Source organism: Physella acuta, unplaced genomic scaffold (assembly GCF_028476545.2).
Source record: "Physella acuta isolate Inbredline_101_S28 unplaced genomic scaffold, ASM2847654v3 ptg000079l, whole genome shotgun sequence".
Classification (NCBI taxonomy): domain Eukaryota; kingdom Metazoa; phylum Mollusca; class Gastropoda; family Physidae; genus Physella; species Physella acuta.
In genome coordinates, this window is record NW_026731599.1 from 3,157,133 (window position 1) to 3,179,634 (window position 22,502).

Sequence of the window (22,502 nt, forward strand, 5' to 3'; positions counted from 1 at the left end):
TTTGACAATCTTTATTTTTCCCTCCCCTCCCTACTGTCACACATCGTCACAAAAAGCCAGCCCACACATTCAAAAAGACGTCCCACCTCGACAAATGTTTTTGTCTTTTAAAAACACCGATTTAGGCTGAGCATGGGTCTGACCACACCATCACTTCATTTGCTTAGATCACAAGTGAACTCTACTTCACCTGCCGAACTCTACTTCACGTCCCCGGTGTCCCGCCAAGTCACTATAGGCAACTATCATTCACATCTAACAAGAAGTCACACGCCAGCTTACAGCTTTTTTTGTTTTTAAAAAAAAATCGATTTATTTCTATAATATTTTCTGAGCTCGTACCTCATTTGAATAATAAATGAATAAATTATTAAAGCTAACGTCAAACTAATATTAATGAATTAGACCCAATCACGTGTGCTGTAATTTCGCACTGTGCATTTAACTTTATAATGCGTTAAACTTTTGAATGGGCAACACGGCCTTTTATCAAAATAACTAAATAAATCAAGTCACGTCACTGAGCCGGTGAAAGTTTTTAATTTTTACTTTCTTGTATATACGAAGTATAGAGAAAGTCTTGTAATCGTGCAAAAAAAAAAATCGAGATTCTTACAAATCTCGACGTTTTACATCTCACTGATACGGAAAAACATAATTTTGCAATTTTGTCCGTATGTCTGTGTGTTTGTCTGTGTGTCAGTGTGTGTGTGTAAACACGATAACTTGAGTACCGTTACAGCTAGGTTGATGAAATTTCATATATAAGTATTTTATAAAAATCGTAGATCCGTATCAACTTTTGAGCGATTTCCGATAACCGGAAGTGGTACTTTTCCTACTTTGAAATTTTCAAAAGCCCATAACTTGAGTACTATTTCATAAAGATAAACGAAATTTCATATGTAAGTAAAAGATCTAATTCTCTACCTTCTGTTAAATTTTGAGTCATTTCCGTTGACCGGAAGTAGTAATTTACGCTACTTCCGATTTCTCAAAAAACTAATGTAAATTTTTAAAGTACTAATAATATTGCGCACTATTATGCACTTTTTTATTTAGCGTTCACTTGGTGTGCAATTCTTTTGTCTACGAGATTTTATTCTATTTTAAAAAGTTTAAGAAATTAAAAATGGTTTAAAAATCATGTCTATAGCCCGAGTTCCCATCCCCTGTTATTTTATATAAAAATATTCGAGAAAGTTTAGGGGAGATCACTCCCGGTTTATTTTACGTACGTAATTTACAGTTCTACACATAGTGTAGATGCTCACATATAAAGGAACAGAAAAAAAAATTAATAGACAAACTTCTCGCTTTTAGCAATGTATATATAAAAGAGGTAAACTACGGTGATGTAATTTGGTCAGTCAGTGAATTAGCTGATGGTTTGGTCAGTTGGTGGTTAAGTTGATGATTTGGTCAGTCGTTGGTTTAGTTGATGGTTTGGTCAGTCGGTGGTTTAGTTGATGGTTTGGTCAGTCGTTGGTTTAGTTGATGGTTTGGTCAGTCGGTGGTTTAGTTGATGGTTTGGTCAGTCGTTGGTTTAGTTGATGGTTTGGTCAGTCGTTGGTTTAGTTGATGGTTTGGTCAGTCGTTGGTTTAGTTGATGGTTTGTTCAGTCGGTGGTTTTGTTGATGGTTTGGTCAGTCGGTGGTTTTGTTGATGGTTTGTTCAGTCGGTGGTTTTGTTGATGGTTTGGTCAGTCGGTGGTTTTGTTGATGGTTTGGTCAGTCGGTGGTTTATGTGGTCTGTTCAATACCAAAGTTGCCGGTTCTTTGATACGAGTATCGTAGCGAGTTAAGAGCAAATAATATGTTTCTACCACCTGCTTTAGACCAGAAAGTGAATGTTTGACGTGTGAAGTAGTCAAGTCAATGGATGGGGGCATGGATTGATGTTATCGCTCATACAAGCAGTCTCCATTACAGCAGTTAGCAAAGTTGATGGACGGAGAAAGTTGTATCACTGCTTGTCAGATAAAAGACATCGCAAGTCAACGCTCGGGTGTAGATCTAGCCCCGTCTAAGACTGAAGAATGAAAATATTCTTACTTGCCCCTAGCCGACTGGACGGCTACATGAGCCACTTGTTGAGCGCCAAGACGACTCCAACACTACATGCTCCAAGACTCTCGCTACGGCACTCGCTGCTATCCACACAGATAAACAACGCACGGCACGGCAACTGCCGAGGTGTCTTGTAGCACAGATCAAACACGCAGCACGCCGCTACCTACACACTCAGTGACTCAGATTGACGCTTTCAATCAGTTGGGGGATACACACACCCTGCACCACTTGCAGAGGAAAATACAGGAGCGACGTGCAACCATGCAGAAAAACATTCACATCATTGCCAACACTCATTATAGAATAATACTCATGTCGTCCTGCTCTATATACATAGGATATAGTTTATATATATATATATATATATATATATATATATATATATATATATATATATATATATATATATAGTTATTTTTATATTTATACAAAAGATATACAAGGGAGATGTAATAAATTAGAAATATTATAAGGATATTTATACACACACACACACAAACATCCATCCACACAATTCTCTCTATATTAGACGCGCAGTATGTCCAGGAATATCCAGTCACAACAATAACCCTTGTGTAGAAATACCTTTCCTTAATCATGACCTACTTCCCATGTAACGAGGAATCTAAAAATAGACACATTTTGATATATCCGAGGTGACTGAATTACTATTCTGACAGGAAAGGGTGGGGGCTTCAATTGTTTTCTCTATAAATGACCGCATACATTCAGAAGGTGGCGCCGTGTGTGAAGAAAAAGTGACACGCTTGTCATGTATATCGAACACCCATTCAAAACGTGATCGTAATATCATCATTCCATACAAACGTGCAAAGTAACAGCAGATTAATTTCAAAGATCTTGGGACCCCAGATAACAAGTATACAAATGATTCAGCACAATATGTTGGGGTCCCCAGATGTCAAGTATACAAATGATTCAGTACAATATGTTGGGTTCCCCAGATGTCAAGTATACAAATGATTCAGTACAATATGTTGGGGTCCCCAGATGTCAAGTATACAAATGATTCAGTACAATATGTTGGGGTCCCCAGATGTCAAGTATACAAATGATTCAGTACAATATGTTGGGGTCCCCAGATGTCAAGTATACAAATGATTCAGTACAATATGTTGGGGTCCCCAGATGTCAAGTATACAAATGATTCAGTACAATATGTTGGGGTCCCCAGATGTCAAGTATACAAATGATTCAGTACAATATGTTGGGGTCCCCAGATGTCAAGTATACAAATGATTCAGTACAATATGTTGGGGTCCCCAGATGTCAAGTATACAAATGATTCAGTACAATATGTTGGGGTCCCCAGATGTCAAGTATACAAATGATTCAGTACAATATGTTGGGGTCGGATCGTTAAGTCCTGAGATTTCAAGTGTACCAAGGATTCAGAAATCTAGTGACAGGTTACAAGTGTATATACGCGTAAGGCTATGTTCCGGGTCAGGTCGCTGGGGTCAAAGGCCAGATGTGTCGTTAATGACAGGAATGTTAGTCATCACAATAGTATTATTAAAGGGGCTTTCTGGCAATTTTCCCAGAGACTAAAACAATTTTAATTTGTAAGACGTCTGAAAAAAAAAAGTAGCAGTCTACAGCTATTGTAGTCCCACCCCCCTCCCCCCCCCCCCCCCCTCCCCAAAAAAAGCTCTATTTCAGACAATGGTACCGGTACTAAATAACGCTACGTTACTTGTTTCGATAAAATAAGTTAGTGGGCGGCTTTCAAATCACAAAACATTGAGTTCAAGTGTAGCGGCTCCAGATGCAAGCTTGCCCCACTACACAACCGTCGAACGAACATTTACTGTGTTCTATAATAGAAGGTGCAAGAACTACGCTCTAGCAGTTTGTGTATGTGTGTGTAGACATTTGTATTCATAAATATATATGAATGCATGTGATCTATGTGAAGATAGAAACACGTAGATAAATAAACTAGATCAGGCCAGTCTAGGCTATACACAGGGGAAGTCAGATAAGTTAGCCAGGAGCCGCTCATGTTAATCCAAAGGCTAATTACTTATCATGGTTAAAGACCTTGTTTATTAGACAAGCTCCTGATTACCCTCCTGGCTAATCCTCTCCTACCTCCTACAGCAGGGGCAGCTTTCAGAAGGCTCAGCTCATTAGAAGCTACACGATGATAGAGCCCAACGTTACACGTCAATCTAGACCATGGCTCTCCAAACTACGGCCCGTCGACATCTTTTTGACCACGGAAATTTTTTTTTTTGTTGGGGGTGACTGAGAAACTTTGCCCAGAAAAGTCAAAACAATTTGTAAATGTAGTTTTGTGTGCAAATACCGTAGCCCGCCGTGTTGTGGACATGAGTGAAAACATCGTGAATCAATTGGCGAAAAATGCAAGCAAGCTTCGCTATTTTTTAATTGCAATGGATGAGTCGCTGGACAGCTGTTCCACCTCTCAACTGTCTGCCTTCATTAGAGGTGTGGATGAAGACTGGACTAACCTCGGTTGCCTGACTGTTGATTGAGGACAGTACAATGCGTGGCGTAAAGAAAAGCTTGGTCGGACAAGCGAATGAGAAGCAACAGCAGAGTTCCCCACGTCATTTAAATGCAAGATCATCAAAGACCTCCAACTGCAGTTTCAGTAGCGGTTTTCGCACTTGGATTCAAAGGCAAAAGAAGTGAGACTGTTTCAAAACCCACTTGTAACAAATGTGAACTGCAGCTGGAGGTCATTGAATTGCAAGCAATAAGAGACAAGTTCAAAGAAGGGCGGGTGGGTTTTTATAAATTTTTGCCCAAGGCAGACTTTTCTAATATTAAAACTTTTGCATTTAAGTACCTTTTAAATTTTGGAACATACCTGTGTGAACAAACATTTTCAAGAATGAAATACGTGAAGAACAATTTGAGAACAAACTTGGACCTCGTGTGTGTTGTCTGCCCCCGACAGAATTTTTTTAGAGTTTTTCTCGAGGGAGGGGGGCCACTTAAATTTTGTATATATTTCAATATAAATTATATTTCGTTGGGGGGGGGGGCTGTGCGGTAGGCGTTCTTCGGGGGGGGGGGGGGGCTCCGCCACCCAGAAGAGAAGCTTGGAACAAACTCTGGCCCCCGAACTGATATTTGATAGTTAATGTGGCCCTCGGACTGAAAAGTTTGGAGACCCCTAGACGATGATCATCTAGAGACAACGTTACACGTCAATCTAGACGATGATCATCTAGAGACCAACGTTACAATCTAGACGATGATCATCTAGAGACCAACGTTACAATCTAGACGATGATCATCTAGAGACCAACGTTACACGTCAATCTAGACGATGATCATCTAGAGCCCAACGTTACAATCTAGACGATGATCATCTAGAGACCAACGTTACAATCTAGACGATGATCATCTAGAGACCAACGTTACAATCTAGACGATGATCATCTAGAGACCAACGTTACACGTCAATCTAGACGATGATCATCTAGAGACCAACGTTACACGTCAATCTAGACGATGATCATCTAGAGACCAACGTTACACGTCAATCTAGACAATGATCATCTAGAGACCAACGTTACACGTCAATCTAGACGATGATCATCTAGAGACCAACGTTACACGTCAATCTAGACAATGATCATCTAGAGACCAACGTTACACGTCAATCTAGACGATGATCATCTAGAGACCAACGTTACACGTCAATCTAGACAATGATCATCTAGAGACCAACGTTACACGTCAATCTAGACAATGATCATCTAGAGACCAACGTTACACGTCAATCTAGACAATGATCATCTAGAGACCAACGTTACACGTCAATCTAGACGATGATCATCTAGAGGCCAACGTTACACGTCAATCTAGACAATGATCATCTAGAGACCAACGTTACACGTCAATCTAGACGATGATCATCTAGAGACCAACGTTACACGTCAATCTAGACGATGATCATCTAGAGACCAACGTTACACGTCAATCTAGACGATGATCATCTAGAGACCAACGTTACACGTCAATCTAGACGATGATCATCTAGAGACCAACGTTACACGTCAATCTAGACGATGATCATCTAGAGACCAACGTTACACGTCAATCTGGACGATGATCATCTAGAGCCCAACGTTACACGTCAATCTAGACGATGATCATCTAGAGACCAACGTTACACGTCAATCTAGACGATGATCATCTAGAGACCAACGTTACACGTCAATCTAGACGATGATCATCTAGAGACCAACGTTACAATCTAGACGATGATCATCTAGAGCCCAACGTTACACGTCAATCTAGACGATGATCATCTAGAGACCAACGTTACACGTCAATCTAGACCAGGGGTCTCCAAACTTTTCAGTCCGAGGGCCGCATCAACTATCAAATTTTAGTTCGGGGGCCAGTTTCTTCCAGGCATGTCTTTGATTTTTCTGGGCAAAGTTCCTCAGCCATCACCAACAAACGTTTATTCCATGGACAAAAAGATCTCCGCGGGCCGGATGAGAGGACCTAACGGGCCGCATCTGGCCCGCGGGCCGTAGTTTGGAGACCCCTGATCTAGACGATGATCATCTAGAGACCAACGTTACAATCTAGACGATGATCATCTAGAGACCAACGTTACACGTCAATCTAGACGATGATCATCTAGAGACCAACGTTACACGTCAATCTAGACGATGATCATCTAGAGACCAACGTTACACGTCAATCTAGACAATGATCATCTAGAGACCAACGTTACACGTCAATCTAGACGATGATCATCTAGAGACCAACGTTACACGTCAATCTAGACAATGATCATCTAGAGACCAACGTTACACGTCAATCTAGACGATGATCATCTAGAGACCAACGTTACACGTCAATCTAGACAATGATCATCTAGAGACCAACGTTACACGTCAATCTAGACAATGATCATCTAGAGACCAACGTTACACGTCAATCTAGACAATGATCATCTAGAGACCAACGTTACACGTCAATCTAGACGATGATCATCTAGAGGCCAACGTTACACGTCAATCTAGACAATGATCATCTAGAGACCAACGTTACACGTCAATCTAGACGATGATCATCTAGAGACCAACGTTACACGTCAATCTAGACAATGATCATCTAGAGACCAACGTTACACGTCAATCTAGACGATGATCATCTAGAGACCAACGTTACACGTCAATCTAGACAATGATCATCTAGAGACCAACGTTACACGTCAATCTAGACGATGATCATCTAGAGACCAACGTTACACGTCAATCTAGACGATGATCATCTAGAGACCAACGTTACACGTCAATCTAGACGATGATCATCTAGAGACCAACGTTACACGTCAATCTAGACGATGATCATCTAGAGACCAACGTTACACGTCAATCTAGACGATGATCATCTAGAGACCAACGTTACACGTCAATCTAGACGATGATCATCTAGAGACCAACGTTACACGTCAATCTAGACGATGATCATCTAGAGACCAACGTTACACGTCAATCTAGACGATGATCATCTAGAGACCAACGTTACAATCTAGACGATGATCATCTAGAGCCCAACGTTACACGTCAATCTAGACGATGATCATCTAGAGACCAACGTTACACGTCAATCTAGACGATGATCATCTAGAGACCAACGTTACAATCTAGACGATGATCATCTAGAGACCAACGTTACAATCTAGACGATGATCATCTAGAGACCAACGTTACACGTCAATCTAGACGATGATCATCTAGAGACCAACGTTACACGTCAATCTAGACGATGATCATCTAGAGCCCAACGTTACACGTCAATCTAGACGATGATCATCTAGAGACCAACGTTACACGTCAATCTAGACGATGATCATCTAGAGACCAACGTTACAATCTAGACGATGATCATCTAGAGCCCAACGTTACACGTCAATCTAGACGATGATCATCTAGAGACCAACGTTACAATCTAGACGATGATCATCTAGAGACCAACGTTACAATCTAGACGATGATCATCTAGAGCCCAACGTTACAATCTAGACGATGATCATCTAGAGACCAACGTTACAATCTAGACGATGATCATCTAGAGCCCAACGTTACACGTCAATCTAGACGATGATCATCTAGAGACCAACGTTACAATCTAGACGATGATCATCTAGAGACCAACGTTACACGTCAATCTAGACGATGATCATCTAGAGACCAACGTTACACGTCAATCTAGACAATGATCATCTAGAGACCAACGTTACACGTCAATCTAGACAATGATCATCTAGAGACCAACGTTACACGTCAATCTAGACAATGATCATCTAGAGACCAACGTTACACGTCAATCTAGACGATGATCATCTAGAGGCCAACGTTACACGTCAATCTAGACGATGATCATCTAGAGACCAACGTTACACGTCAATCTAGACAATGATCATCTAGAGACCAACGTTACACGTCAATCTAGACGATGATCATCTAGAGACCAACGTTACACGTCAATCTAGACAATGATCATCTAGAGACCAACGTTACACGTCAATCTAGACAATGATCATCTAGAGACCAACGTTACACGTCAATCTAGACAATGATCATCTAGAGACCAACGTTACACGTCAATCTAGACGATGATCATCTAGAGACCAACGTTACACGTCAATCTAGACAATGATCATCTAGAGACCAACGTTACACGTCAATCTAGACGATGATCATCTAGAGACCAACGTTACACGTCAATCTAGACGATGATCATCTAGAGACCAACGTTACACGTCAATCTAGACGATGATCATCTAGAGCCCAACGTTACACGTCAATCTAGACGATGATCATCTAGAGACCAACGTTACACGTCAATCTAGACGATGATCATCTAGAGACCAACGTTACACGTCAATCTAGACGATGATCATCTAGAGACCAACGTTACACGTCAATCTAGACGATGATCATCTAGAGACCAACGTTACACGTCAATCTAGACGATGATCATCTAGAGACCAACGTTACACGTCAATCTGGACGATGATCATCTAGAGCCCAACGTTACACGTCAATCTAGACGATGATCATCTAGAGACCAACGTTACACGTCAATCTAGACGATGATCATCTAGAGGCCAACGTTACACGTCAATCTAGACGATGATCATCTAGAGACCAACGTTACACGTCAATCTAGACGATGATCATCTAGAGACCAACGTTACAATCTAGACGATGATCATCTAGAGACCAACGTTACAATCTAGACGATGATCATCTAGAGACCAACGTTACAATCTAGACAATGATCATCTAGAGACCAACGTTACACGTCAATCTAGACGATGATCATCTAGAGACCAACGTTACAATCTAGACGATGATCATCTAGAGACCAACGTTACAATCTAGACGATGATCATCTAGAGCCCAACGTTACAATCTAGACGATGATCATCTAGAGACCAACGTTACAATCTAGACGATGATCATCTAGAGCCCAACGTTACAAGTCAATCTAGACGATGATCATCTAGAGACCAACGTTACAATCTAGACGATGATCATCTAGAGACCAACGTTACAATCTAGACGATGATCATCTAGAGACCAACGTTACACGTCAATCTAGACGATGATCATCTAGAGACCAACGTTACAATCTAGACGATGATCATCTAGAGACCAACGTTACAATCTAGACGATGATCATCTAGAGACCAACGTTACACGTCAATCTAGACGATGATCATCTAGAGACCAACGTTACACGTCAATCTAGACGATGATCATCTAGAGACCAACGTTACAATCTAGACGATGATCATCTAGAGACCAACGTTACAATCTAGACGATGATCATCTAGAGACCAACGTTACAATCTAGACAATGATCATCTAGAGACCAACGTTACACGTCAATCTAGACGATGATCATCTAGAGACCAACGTTACAATCTAGACGATGATCATCTAGAGACCAACGTTACAATCTAGACGATGATCATCTAGAGCCCAACGTTACAATCTAGACGATGATCATCTAGAGACCAACGTTACAATCTAGACGATGATCATCTAGAGCCCAACGTTACAAGTCAATCTAGACGATGATCATCTAGAGACCAACGTTACAATCTAGACGATGATCATCTAGAGACCAACGTTACAATCTAGACGATGATCATCTAGAGACCAACGTTACACGTCAATCTAGACGATGATCATCTAGAGACCAACGTTACAATCTAGACGATGATCATCTAGAGACCAACGTTACAATCTAGACGATGATCATCTAGAGACCAACGTTACACGTCAATCTAGACGATGATCATCTAGAGACCAACGTTACACGTCAATCTAGACGATGATCATCTAGAGACCAACGTTACAATCTAGACGATGATCATCTAGAGACCAACGTTACACGTCAATCTAGACGATGATCATCTAGAGCCCAAGTAACTCGTCAAGTCACTGTTAATGGGAACAATTTATAACCGAAAAAGAACAAAAAACAAATAGCTAAAAAATGAAACAGGTTTTCTTTCAGATATGTTGGGGGGGGGGGGGGGGGGGGGGCTAAGAAAGAAACTATAATAGATGCTTGAAAAGTACAATAAGAAAGAAAATGTAATCGACTTTGTTTAAAGCGTAGACAAGATTGACGTAACAATCTCTAAGCCTCTCTAGGCGAGCATTGTCTGTTAGCGTCCACTTCGGCTTTAGGACGCGTAAACTGAATGGACACCAGCGAGGAAAGTCTCATCGGTATTTGAGAGGTGTATAAATTCATTTAAAAATCTTGCACGGTGTAGTTACAATTAATATGGTTATAAAATCCTGTCTGTCTGGTTTTTTTCGGACTTTACTAATGATTGGATGTATTTGATGTTTTTAATATTTTCGGTAACTAATTAAAAATTAAAAAAAAAAGCAAAAACAATTTGGTTTTCACGTGTAATGGCGACATAAACAATGGCCGCCATAAATTTTATTGTACACATTGTAAGCCAAAAATAGAAAAAATAGGTCATGGTGTTTAAATTAGCATAGTTATTTAAAAACTTGATCTGCAAAGTTTTGTAAACAAAATAACTATAAAGTGGGGCTGTCAGAAATCGATCACGGAGCTCCTTTACAGCCAATCAATGTTTGTCTTACGAAAGTGAAACATCGGGTTATAACTTAGGCTTGATGAAAATAAATAGAAATGTAGCCTTAAACTCAACAAATTATTTTCAAGTTCTCTGGATCTGCAACTTGTATAGCATTGATTCTAAAAATATTACATTTCTGAATTAATTTTAGGCTTAAGTTTTTAATAAAATTTTATCTTTTATTAGTTTTATGGTCCTAAATCTAAAAAAGCACATTTTTATTCCATGTCAACAACATTACGGAAGGAATCTCGTCAACTCGCTGGTGTCCATTGGTGAACAGCGTTAAGTCTGGTGGTCGCCACCTCGTTACCTCCCTTTTCTTGTTTTCAGCTGCATGTGTACAGGCGTTTTATTTAAACTATGTTTTAAATTAGGATATTCCAATCGCATTAATAAAATTGGACACTTCCTAAATAGTCTCGAATGTTCCATGTGTGGTCGAAATAAATTTACTAAAGATGGGCTGCATTTGATGCTTTTAATATTTTAATATTGACCTATCAAGTCGGTAGAAACAGGTGACATTTCGCAAGTTTCCACCCACAACTGTTGGACGATAAAAGCACGAAAGAGAAACTCGCTGCTTTCAGGTATCTTTTTTTGATACGTCCACGGACCAAAGAGACGTACATTTTTAATTGATACGAGCCGACACGCTGCGTATCATACGCCGCTATTTAGTTTTTTTTTTTTTTTTCTACTTTTCAGTAATTTATAATTTGTGAATTCGACAGTACCAATGCTGCCACTGAAAATATTTGCTTAAAAACACTAACCCCCCCCCCCCCTCCCCCCACGTGAAAGCAGCCTCCTCTTAGTTACCTCCTCTAAGCTTAAAATCGTTTCAAACTAAATTATCTGCCCCTAATAGCCATCACCAAACCCGTCTCTATGATTGTAAAATGTTAACAGCGTGACCACAGCTCACCAGACAATGTGGGGGTGGGGTGGTAGTGATAGTGAGAAAGAGAGGGGACTGCAAGGAGGCGCTTGCAGCTTGTTTTCTAACGGCTCCCAGTATTGTAATCGTGCACAAAAATCACATGAAATTTTGACAGTTTTTAATCGTTTTACCCCTCAGTACTTCATCATATACGGAGGATATGTGACTTATTTTAATCGGGCAAAAATTATAAATGCATATTTATCAAAATTTCAGTGTTCTATGCGTAATCCAGTCAGAAAAACTGGACTTTGCTGTTCTGCCCGTATGTGTATGTGTGTCTGTGAACACGATAACTTGAATACCGTTGCAGCTAGGTTGATGGAATTTCATATATAAGTATTATATCAAATTTGTAGTTCTGTATCAGCGATTTCCGATAACCGGAAGTGGAACTTATTCTACTTTTAGTTTTTCAAAAGCCTAAATCTTGATTACTGTTTCATATAGATAGTGTTATATATAAGAATATTCGAGAAAGTTTATGGGAGGTCACTCCCGGTGTATTAGTAAAGCAATTAGACAAGTGTTTCTAATCGAGCAAAACAAGACCTTGATCAGTCGGGTAAAACTTATGGGAAGGGTAGCACCATGTGTGGTGGATGAGTGGGGTAAAACTTGTGGGAAGGGTAGCACCGTGTGTGGTGGATGAGTTGGGTAAAACTTGTGGGAAGGGTAGCACCGTGTGTGGTGGATGAGTGGGGTAAAACTTATGGGAAGGGTAGCACCGTGTGTGATGGATGAGTGGGGTAAAACTTGTGGGAAGGGTAGCCCCATGTGTGGTGGATGAGTTGGGTAAAACTTGTGGGAAGGGTAGCACCGTGTGTGGTGGATGAGTTGGGTAAAACTTGTGGGAAGGCTAGCACCATGTGTGTGGATAAGTGGGGTAAAGAAGTGTGGAAGCACGATGAGTGTCGGCAATTATACACCACCTTAAACCAAAAACCATGCAGCTTACAACTGTTACCATAAATTTAAAAATGGTAGCTGCAGTGAGACTTATGCAAACAGTAATAAAATACAGGCAGTGTTAGTAATATATTAATATCCCCACAATTAAAGGTTATTACCTGCAGGCCTAATTGTCTTTAATTCGTAAGGATACAAACACTGCCCGTTTTTTTTTACTACCTGCAACCGTCCAGCTTATACTTATTCCAGCACCCATCCAACCTACCAGACTACATTTTTTTAGATAGAAGCGTGAAAACGGCAACTCCCTATAACTGATAAACCCATGCTATCGTGATACATTGAGATTAAGGAAGATTAGCAACACGCGCGCACCAAAAGTATGAGCACCGTTTAGTTCACGGGGCACACGCACAGTGTAGGCACATTTGGGATGGTGTACATCATGTGCTACTGGCTGATGTACGTCATGTGCTACTGGCTGGGTCATGTACGTCATGTGCTACTGGCTGGGTCATGTACGTCATGTGCTAATGGCTGGGTGATGTACGTCATGTGCTACTGGCTGGAAGATGTACGTCATGTGCTAAGGGCTGGGTGATGTACGTCATGTGCTACTGGCTGGGTCATGTACGTCATGTGCTACTGGCTCGGTCATGTACGTCATGTGCTACTGGCTGGGTCATGTACGTCATGTGCTACTGGCTGGGTCATGTACGTCATGTGCTACTGGCTGGAAGATGTACGTCATGTGCTAAGGGCTGGGTGATGTACGTCATGTGCTACTGGCTGGGTGATGTACGTCATGTGCTACTGGCTGGGTCATGTACGTCATGTGCTACTGGCTGGGTGATGTACGTCATGTGCTACTGGCTGGAAGATGTACGTCATGTGCTACTGGCTGGAAGATGTACGTCATGTGCTACTGGCTGGGTGATGTACGTCATGTGCTACTGGCTGGGTCATGTACGTCATGTGCTACTGGCTGGGTGATGTACGTCATGTGCTACTGGCTGGGTCATGTACGTCATGTGCTACTGGCTGGGTCATGTACGTCATGTGCTACTGGCTGGGTGATGTACGTCATGTGCTACTGGCTGGAAGATGTACGTCATGTGCTACTGGCTGGGTCATGTACGTCATGTGTTACTGGCTGGGTCATGTACGTCATGTGCTACTGGCTGGAAGATGTAGGTCATGTGCTAAGGGCTGGGTGATGTACGTCATGTGCTACTGGCTGGGTCATGTGCTACTGGCTGGGTCATGTACGTCATGTGCTACTGGCTGGGTCATGTACGTCATGTGCTACTGGCTGGGTGATGTACGACATGTGCTACTGGCTGGGTCATGTACTACTGGCTGGGTCATGTGCTACTGGCTGGGTCATGTACTACTGGCTGGGTCATGTGCTACTGGCTGGGTCATGTACGTCATGTGCTACTGGCTGGGTCATGTACGTCATGTGCTAATGGCTGGGTGATGTACGTCATGTGCTACTGGCTGGAAGATGTACGTCATGTGCTAAGGGCTGGGTGATGTACGTCATGTGCTACTGGCTGGGTCATGTACGTCATGTGCTACTGGCTCGGTCATGTACGTCATGTGCTACTGGCTGGGTCATGTACGTCATGTGCTACTGGCTGGGTCATGTACGTCATGTGCTACTGGCTGGAAGATGTACGTCATGTGCTAAGGGCTGGGTGATGTACGTCATGTGCTACTGGCTGGGTGATGTACGTCATGTGCTACTGGCTGGGTCATGTACGTCATGTGCTACTGGCTGGGTGATGTACGTCATGTGCTACTGGCTGGAAGATGTACGTCATGTGCTACTGGCTGGAAGATGTACGTCATGTGCTACTGGCTGGGTGATGTACGTCATGTGCTACTGGCTGGGTCATGTACGTCATGTGCTACTGGCTGGGTGATGTACGTCATGTGCTACTGGCTGGGTCATGTACGTCATGTGCTACTGGCTGGGTCATGTACGTCATGTGCTACTGGCTGGGTGATGTACGTCATGTGCTACTGGCTGGAAGATGTACGTCATGTGCTACTGGCTGGGTCATGTACGTCATGTGTTACTGGCTGGGTCATGTACGTCATGTGCTACTGGCTGGAAGATGTAGGTCATGTGCTAAGGGCTGGGTGATGTACGTCATGTGCTACTGGCTGGGTCATGTGCTACTGGCTGGGTCATGTACGTCATGTGCTACTGGCTGGGTCATGTACGTCATGTGCTACTGGCTGGGTGATGTACGACATGTGCTACTGGCTGGGTCATGTACTACTGGCTGGGTCATGTGCTACTGGCTGGGTCATGTACTACTGGCTGGGTCATGTGCTACTGGCTGGGTCATGTACGTCATGTGCTACTGGCTGGGTCATGTACGTCATGTGCTACTGGCTGGGTCATGTACGTCATGTGCTACTGGCTGGGTCATGTACTACTGGCTGGGTCATGTGCTACTGGCTGGGTCATGTACGTCATGTGCTACTGGCTGGGTCATGTACGTCATGTGCTACTGGCTGGGTGATGTACATCATGTGCTACTGGCTGGGTGATGTACGTCATGTGCTAAGGGCTGGAAGATGTACGTCATAAGCTACATTAAATGTTCGCTTGAAGCAAGCCACTTCAAGTGTATGTTATAGAACGATGCTATAGTATTTCAAGTGTAAAAGCGTAAGATGGTGCACGCTAAGTCATTTAAAATGTACTAGGACACGTTAGATTATTTGAAAAGTATATTATAAGGTTAGGTCATTTGGAGTGTAGGACAATAGCTTGACATTTGAAAAGTACGATAAAAAGTAAGGTAATTTGAGATGAACGATAACAGGTTAGGTCATTAGAAAAAAGGTCGATGAGTGTAAGATCGATGTCATGTCATGACCCCTGAGTTCCAACCTTGCAACATGTGTGGTCGGGCGATGACTTAGACTAAAGCGTTGGGTCAGTTCTTCAGTAAAGATACTTCACGGTCACATACACCACAGTGTACGTGGGGTGTGTTCTGTGTCTACCTCTAGATAAGCAGGCCTGGCTAAGCGATCTGACAAATGTGTTTAATATCCTATACAATAATTCTACTAATGTGTCGGCATCAAATGATCAGAGAAGATATTTTTTAAACATATTGATACATTAGACAATTAAGGCTATAAAATAGCTACAAGGAAATGTAGAGAAACTACAAGTAAACAAAAACTAGTAGTAGAAATAAACTTTACCTTTCCTTGCTTGCTGCCTAGCCACCGATAGCAAGCCGAGATTCTAATATCTACTGTGACGGCGTGTATCTCCCCTCCACCACAGTAGCTGGTACTCGTACCTACACGCCAGGCTTGCACGCCACAGCTTTATGGCACTCGCTACCAGACTTTCTACACACAGTGGCTACCAGACTTTCTACACACAGTGGCTACCAGACTTTCTACACACAGTGGCTACCAGACTTTCTACACACAGTGGCTACCAGACTTTCTACACACAGTGGCTACCAGACTTTCTACACACAGTGGCTACCAGACTTTCTACACACAGTGGCTACCAGACTTTCTACACACAGTGGCTACCAGACTTTCTACACACAGTGGCTACCAGACTTTCTACACACACTGGCTACCAGACTTTCTACACACAGTGGCTACCAGACTTTCTACACACAGTGGCTACCAGACTTTCTACACACAGTGGCTACCAGACTTTCTACACACAGTGGCTACCAGACTTTCTACACACAGTGGCTAACAGACGTTCTACACACAGTGGCTACCAGACTTTCTACACACAGTGGCTACCAGACGTTCTACACACACTGGCTACCAGACTTTCTACACACAGTGGCTACCAGACTTTCTACACACAGTGGCTACCAGACTTTCTACACACACTGGCTACCAGACTTTCTACACACAGTGGCTACCAGACTTTCTACACACAGTGGCTACCAGACTTTCTACACACAGTGGCTACCAGACTTTCTACACACAGTGGCTACCAGACTTTCTACACACAGTGGCTAACAGACGTTCTACACACACTGGCTACCAGACTTTCTACACACAGTGGCTACCAGACGTTCTACACACAGTGGCTACCAGACTTTCTACACACAGTGGCTACCAGACTTTCTACACACAGTGGCTACCAGACTTTCTACACACAGTGGCTACCAGACTTTCTACACACAGTGGCTACCAGACTTTCTACACACAATGGCTACCAGACTTTCTACACACAGTGGCTACCAGACTTTCTACACACAGTGGCTACCAGACTTTCTACACACAGTGGCTACCAGACTTTCTACACACAGTGGCTACCAGACTTTCTACACACAGTGGCTACCAGACTTTCTACACACAGTGGCTACCAGACTTTCTACACACAGTGGCTACCAGACTTTCTACATACAGTGGCTACCAGACTTTCTACACACAGTGGCTACCAGACTTTCTACACACAGTGGCTACCAGACTTTCTACACACAGTGGCTACCCATACTTTTTTAACATGACAGCTATCACACTTACAAAACAACTGCAGAGCTTTCAAAAATTCCACACATTTGTTATTCAAGAGCTAGTGCAAAAGGGGTGGTTTAAAATTTGACTTTGCGTTAAGCAGAGGCGTAGCGACCCTTCCCGGCGCCCGGGGACAAACTTTTCGATTTGCACCCCCTCCCCTCAAACTTTCGATTTGCACCCCCCCCCTCAAACTTTCGATTTGCACGCCCCTCAACCTTTCAATTTATTTTTCCAACCCATTTTGGCGCCCCCTAAGGTCGGCGCCAGGGAACATATGTCCCCCGCCCCCCCCCCCCTCGCTACGCTACTGGTGTTAAGTCACAAACCATCAGAGCATGCAAGTATTGTCAGTATGCTATTATCATATGTGGGCCTTAAAGTTCATACGGTATTTTCTTAGTATAACATATTTTCATTTCATGATGTTAATATTATTGTCAAGTTTACAGCAGAGTTTAAGTTTTTAAAAAGATGGCTTTTACTTTTATAGAAAATTTTTTAATTGCCAAAAATATTGATTGATGATCAACTAAATAATATTACAATCAATGTATACACTATTATACTCTGTAGATTCTATTACTGGGGAATGGCAAGTAAATAATTTAAGAATGTCTTAGCCACTTTAAATCCTGTATGCTACATTTTAAATTTACATTTCTTAGGCTTGACTCCAATAAAAAAAAACATTTATGCCTAGATGATCCTTTCATGGTTACCAAAAAATAAACAACAAGATTGTTATGCTTATATAGTGAACCAAAAGTGTATACAAACTTGTCTATACATTGAAAGTTATAATGGAATTTAGGTGGAATCACCAACAGTGAAAATTATATCAATAAGTACAAACAATGTAACGTTAGGTGGAGCCACCAACAGTGAAATCACCAACAAATACAAACAGTATAAACAACAAGAAGTAAGACATAAATGTAACACATCTTTTGACTTACCTTTGATTCCATAGCATGTTGTCATTCAGCAACGTCCATGATGGCACCTGGAAATAAATATCTACCATTTTACCACTGGATAACAGCTTATTTCATCAATAGATAACATCTACTTTCAGAACTGAGGATACAGCTACTATACCATTTTTTAAAAGAGTAAGCTAGCAGGGGTCTTCTAAAAGAAATGCCAGCCCAAAGGCAAGTCACATACAGGTCTATTGAGAATAAGATAAAAAAATATTAAATTATTCTCACCAATAAACTTTAAATGACTTAACCTTAACTCAAGTAAAACAAGTTGATTCACCAAATGATACAGAACAGTAGCTCACTAATTAGGCCTACTCATTAAAAAAAAAATCATGAACATTTCAAACTAAAAGGCAGATTACAAGCTGGTGTTGAGAAACAAAGGCTGCAAAATGTGGTGTTTAATCACCAACAGCAGCTACTAAATCAACACAATTTATTTATTGCCCACTTTAATTAGTTTGTTAGAAAATCATACTGGTCAAGTATTGAGAAGCTCTATGTGCCACTGGGGGAGGAGAGAGCATGATGGCAAATGGAACATTAGAAAGTAGTAATACAACTCAAAGAATATCCTGGGTTTATAAACAACTAATTGATTAAGCTGCTCTTTGTCGTCAATTATTTTTTAAATCTTTACATTGGTCCTACTTTTTAATGGTACATTATCTTCAGATTGATCTATGATATAGTATCTTTGGAACAATATCTTGGCTTATAAATATAGATGCTAAATCTATAATTCTCTATCATTCTTCCCTTCTCCCTACAATTAATGTATAAACATATGATTTAAAACTAATGGTGAAGGCATTGTTTTCTTATTTTGTACTTCTATTTACACAAAGTTCATTTTCAAAATGTAATGTCAGTTAACTTATTAACACCAAGAGCAAGCTATACCCAGACAATAGAGCCATTATCTAGCACTGTAGCTGAATGTGATACCTGTTGAGTACAAGTTGCTAGACATAAGACCAACATATTCTAACTTATTCTTGGTGTCTGGTACACCACAATGTTATTCTATAGGAGAGACACATGCACATTAAGGTGCTGTGTATGACCATGATGTATCAATAATGTGGTTACAGTTACAACTATTTTTATTTACAAAACAATCCACATGATAACAATACCTTCAGAAATAGAAATTTCTTAATTCCAAACAAATATACTGCCTAATCAACTCATAATTTGTTTTAAATAAACCGGGAGTGATCTCCCCTAAACTTTCTTGAATATTCTTATATAACTCGGAATACAGACTTGATTTTTAATTACTTAAACTTTTAAAAATAGAATAGAATCTTGTGGAAAAAAAGCATTGCGCACCAAGCGAACGCTAAAACAAAATGTGCATAATAGTGCGCAATATTATTAGTACTTTAAAAACTTACATGTTAGGTTGATGAAATTTCATATATAAGTATTTTATCAAAATCGTAGATCCGTATCAACTTTTGAGCGATTTCCGATAACCGGAAGTGGTACTTTTCCTACTTCGAAATTTTCAAAAGCCTATAACTTGAGTACTAGTTCAGATAGATAAATGAAATTTCACATGTAAGTAAAAGATCTAATTCTCTACCTTCTGTTAAATTTTGAGTCATTTCCGTTGAACGGAAGTAGTAATTTACGCTACTTCTGATTTCTCAAAAAACTAATGTAAATTTTTAAAGTACTATTATGCACTTTTTTATTTAGCGTTCACTTGGTGTGTAATTCTTTTGTCTACGAGATTTTATTCTATTTTTAAAACTTTAAGTATTTAAAATGGATTAAAAATCATGTCTATAGCCCGAGTTCCCATCCCCTGTTATTTTATATAAAAATATTCGAGAAAGTTTAGGGGAGATCACTCCCGGTTTATTTAGAAATTTCTCTCATGAAAAATTAACAACTGTTGTAAACATATCAACCATAAAAGAGGAATAACTCTTACAAATAAAAAAGGTATACATTTGAATAGAGATTATCTTTCTTAAGACAACTAGCATTAAAAAAAAAAGCTTACTGGCCAAAATGGACCTGAACATATGTATCTGGCTACCAGGAGTAAAATAATTATTCCATTAAGAGATCATATCTAAGTCCAAGCTGAATTTTTCTGCCCCAGTCAGTGTGAACTGGCATGCAGACTCCAGTTAGTGTTACTAATAAAAAAAATCTCCCAAGCAATTATAACTAGTAGCAAACAAAAGCTAACACCAAAATAAAAGTTTTGTCACTCTCAATGCATAATAAGTGCAAAAGCCTCCATAATTTGCATCTAGCAGTGCAACTAACAACTGCTGCCTTGTAGTTTGTTCTTGGTTGGACAAAGACTATGGAAGCAAATCTACAAAGAAAAGCAGGCTGAAATTGGAGTCAATGGACTCAATGGCGCATAAACAGTTGACACGTATACTTAATTGTGTTGGAGGGGATCCCTTCCAATACTAAAATTAAGAACAAGAAGAAGAAGATTTGGCCATTAATATTTCTTACAGAACACCTTTCCACAAAAAACTTTGTTTAAGAAAGTACTAAGAAGATGCAACTGTAACTGGAAGGTACTCTATAGCAATAAGATTTTTATTCTAATAGTGCCAATGGCAACGAGTGATTTTAAAAAACTGTATTTCAATTCTGATCACAACGTGGTCCAGAAAATATAACTGTCCTAGATACAATATACCAATATAAAAAAATTCCATGTGAAATACAGGACTGACATGTCAACAAGTCCAATGACAGAGATTTATATCAGGAATATACAGAGAAAAACTACATATTAAATCAATATATCAATATTAATTATTATGTGATCATCATTTTAAATTTGAGCTCTTCACTAAATACTAAGTCAGAACAGTGTATTAAAATGGGCAAGCTTTTTCACTAATTTTTTTAATTTAAATTCAAAAAAAGGTAATTTGCATCAAACCCTGGGTCCTTAACACAAATGCTAATTTGCATCAAAACCTGGGTCCTTAACACAAATCGCAGCTAATATTATCATCTAATATTGTATGTATCATAAATTTTAATTTTAAATTATTTCCTAATTTAACATATTCCAATGAAATGTATCTATTTTAAGTTTACAAAACACAAATTCTAATGCTCATATTTTAGGTAGTGAAATAAATCTATTTATAAAACAATCATTAACTCACTATCTATCTGATTGAAAAATGACAAAATGGAAAGGTTTATCTTCCAACCACTAGATTTATCTATAAGAAATGAAAGTATGTGTGCCTTGGTCTGCATGTCTGTAACTCAACAGCTACTTTGAAATGAAACATTGAGAGGAAGTTTTTGCCATAAAAACATTTTAATTCAGAGATACAGTGCCCCAACAGCTGTGTGTGGGTGGCACCCTGAGTTTCCAAGCAGCTATTTTGCAACCTGGAGTTCGCTGATTGGGCGTCATACACTGAAGGTCACATATACTACTTCAGTCAATGGTCAAATCGCACCAGAAGCATCCTCAGGACCATGCCAGTGCACTTCCATGAGCACCACAGTTTCTTCCAGGCATCTCTTCAAGAAGTCTACCGCCCCCCCCCCCCCCCCCCCGAACAAAATGGAATTTATATTGAAAATATATACTGTGTCCACCACCCCCCCCCTTCCACCCGAAAATTTCAAGTGCACCCCCAGAGTAAAAAAAGTCTGGAAGAAACACTGATGAGCACTATAGTGCATACATTCATTTCAAAGAGTGCCATACACTAAAGCAAGGTAGGCTATTATAATCAATGAATAAATTCCCCTGTGCTATATAACACCTGGGGTCAGCAGATTGGGCATCAGGGGTACTACTTGATATAACACTCAAACAACACCAGGGGTGACCGCTGATGCCCTTGCTCCCCCATGAGCATTACTCATTTTACCCT

The 22,502-nt window shown here is 40.5% G+C and overlaps 1 protein-coding gene across 4 annotated transcripts in view; it reads right to left on the reverse strand.

The window, feature by feature from the left end:
• LOC131956409 (rho GTPase-activating protein 21) overlaps positions 1 to 22,502 on the reverse strand; it is a 55,060-nt gene that overhangs the window by 30,355 nt on the left and 2,203 nt on the right. For all 4 annotated transcript variants that reach the window (XM_059320851.1, XM_059320859.1, XM_059320841.1 and 1 more), the window contains exon 2: positions 18,583 to 18,629. In XM_059320851.1, coding sequence (XP_059176834.1) covers positions 18,583 to 18,594 — 12 coding nt within the window. In that variant the 5' untranslated portion in view covers positions 18,595 to 18,629. The remainder of the gene's footprint in view (positions 1 to 18,582; positions 18,630 to 22,502) is intronic.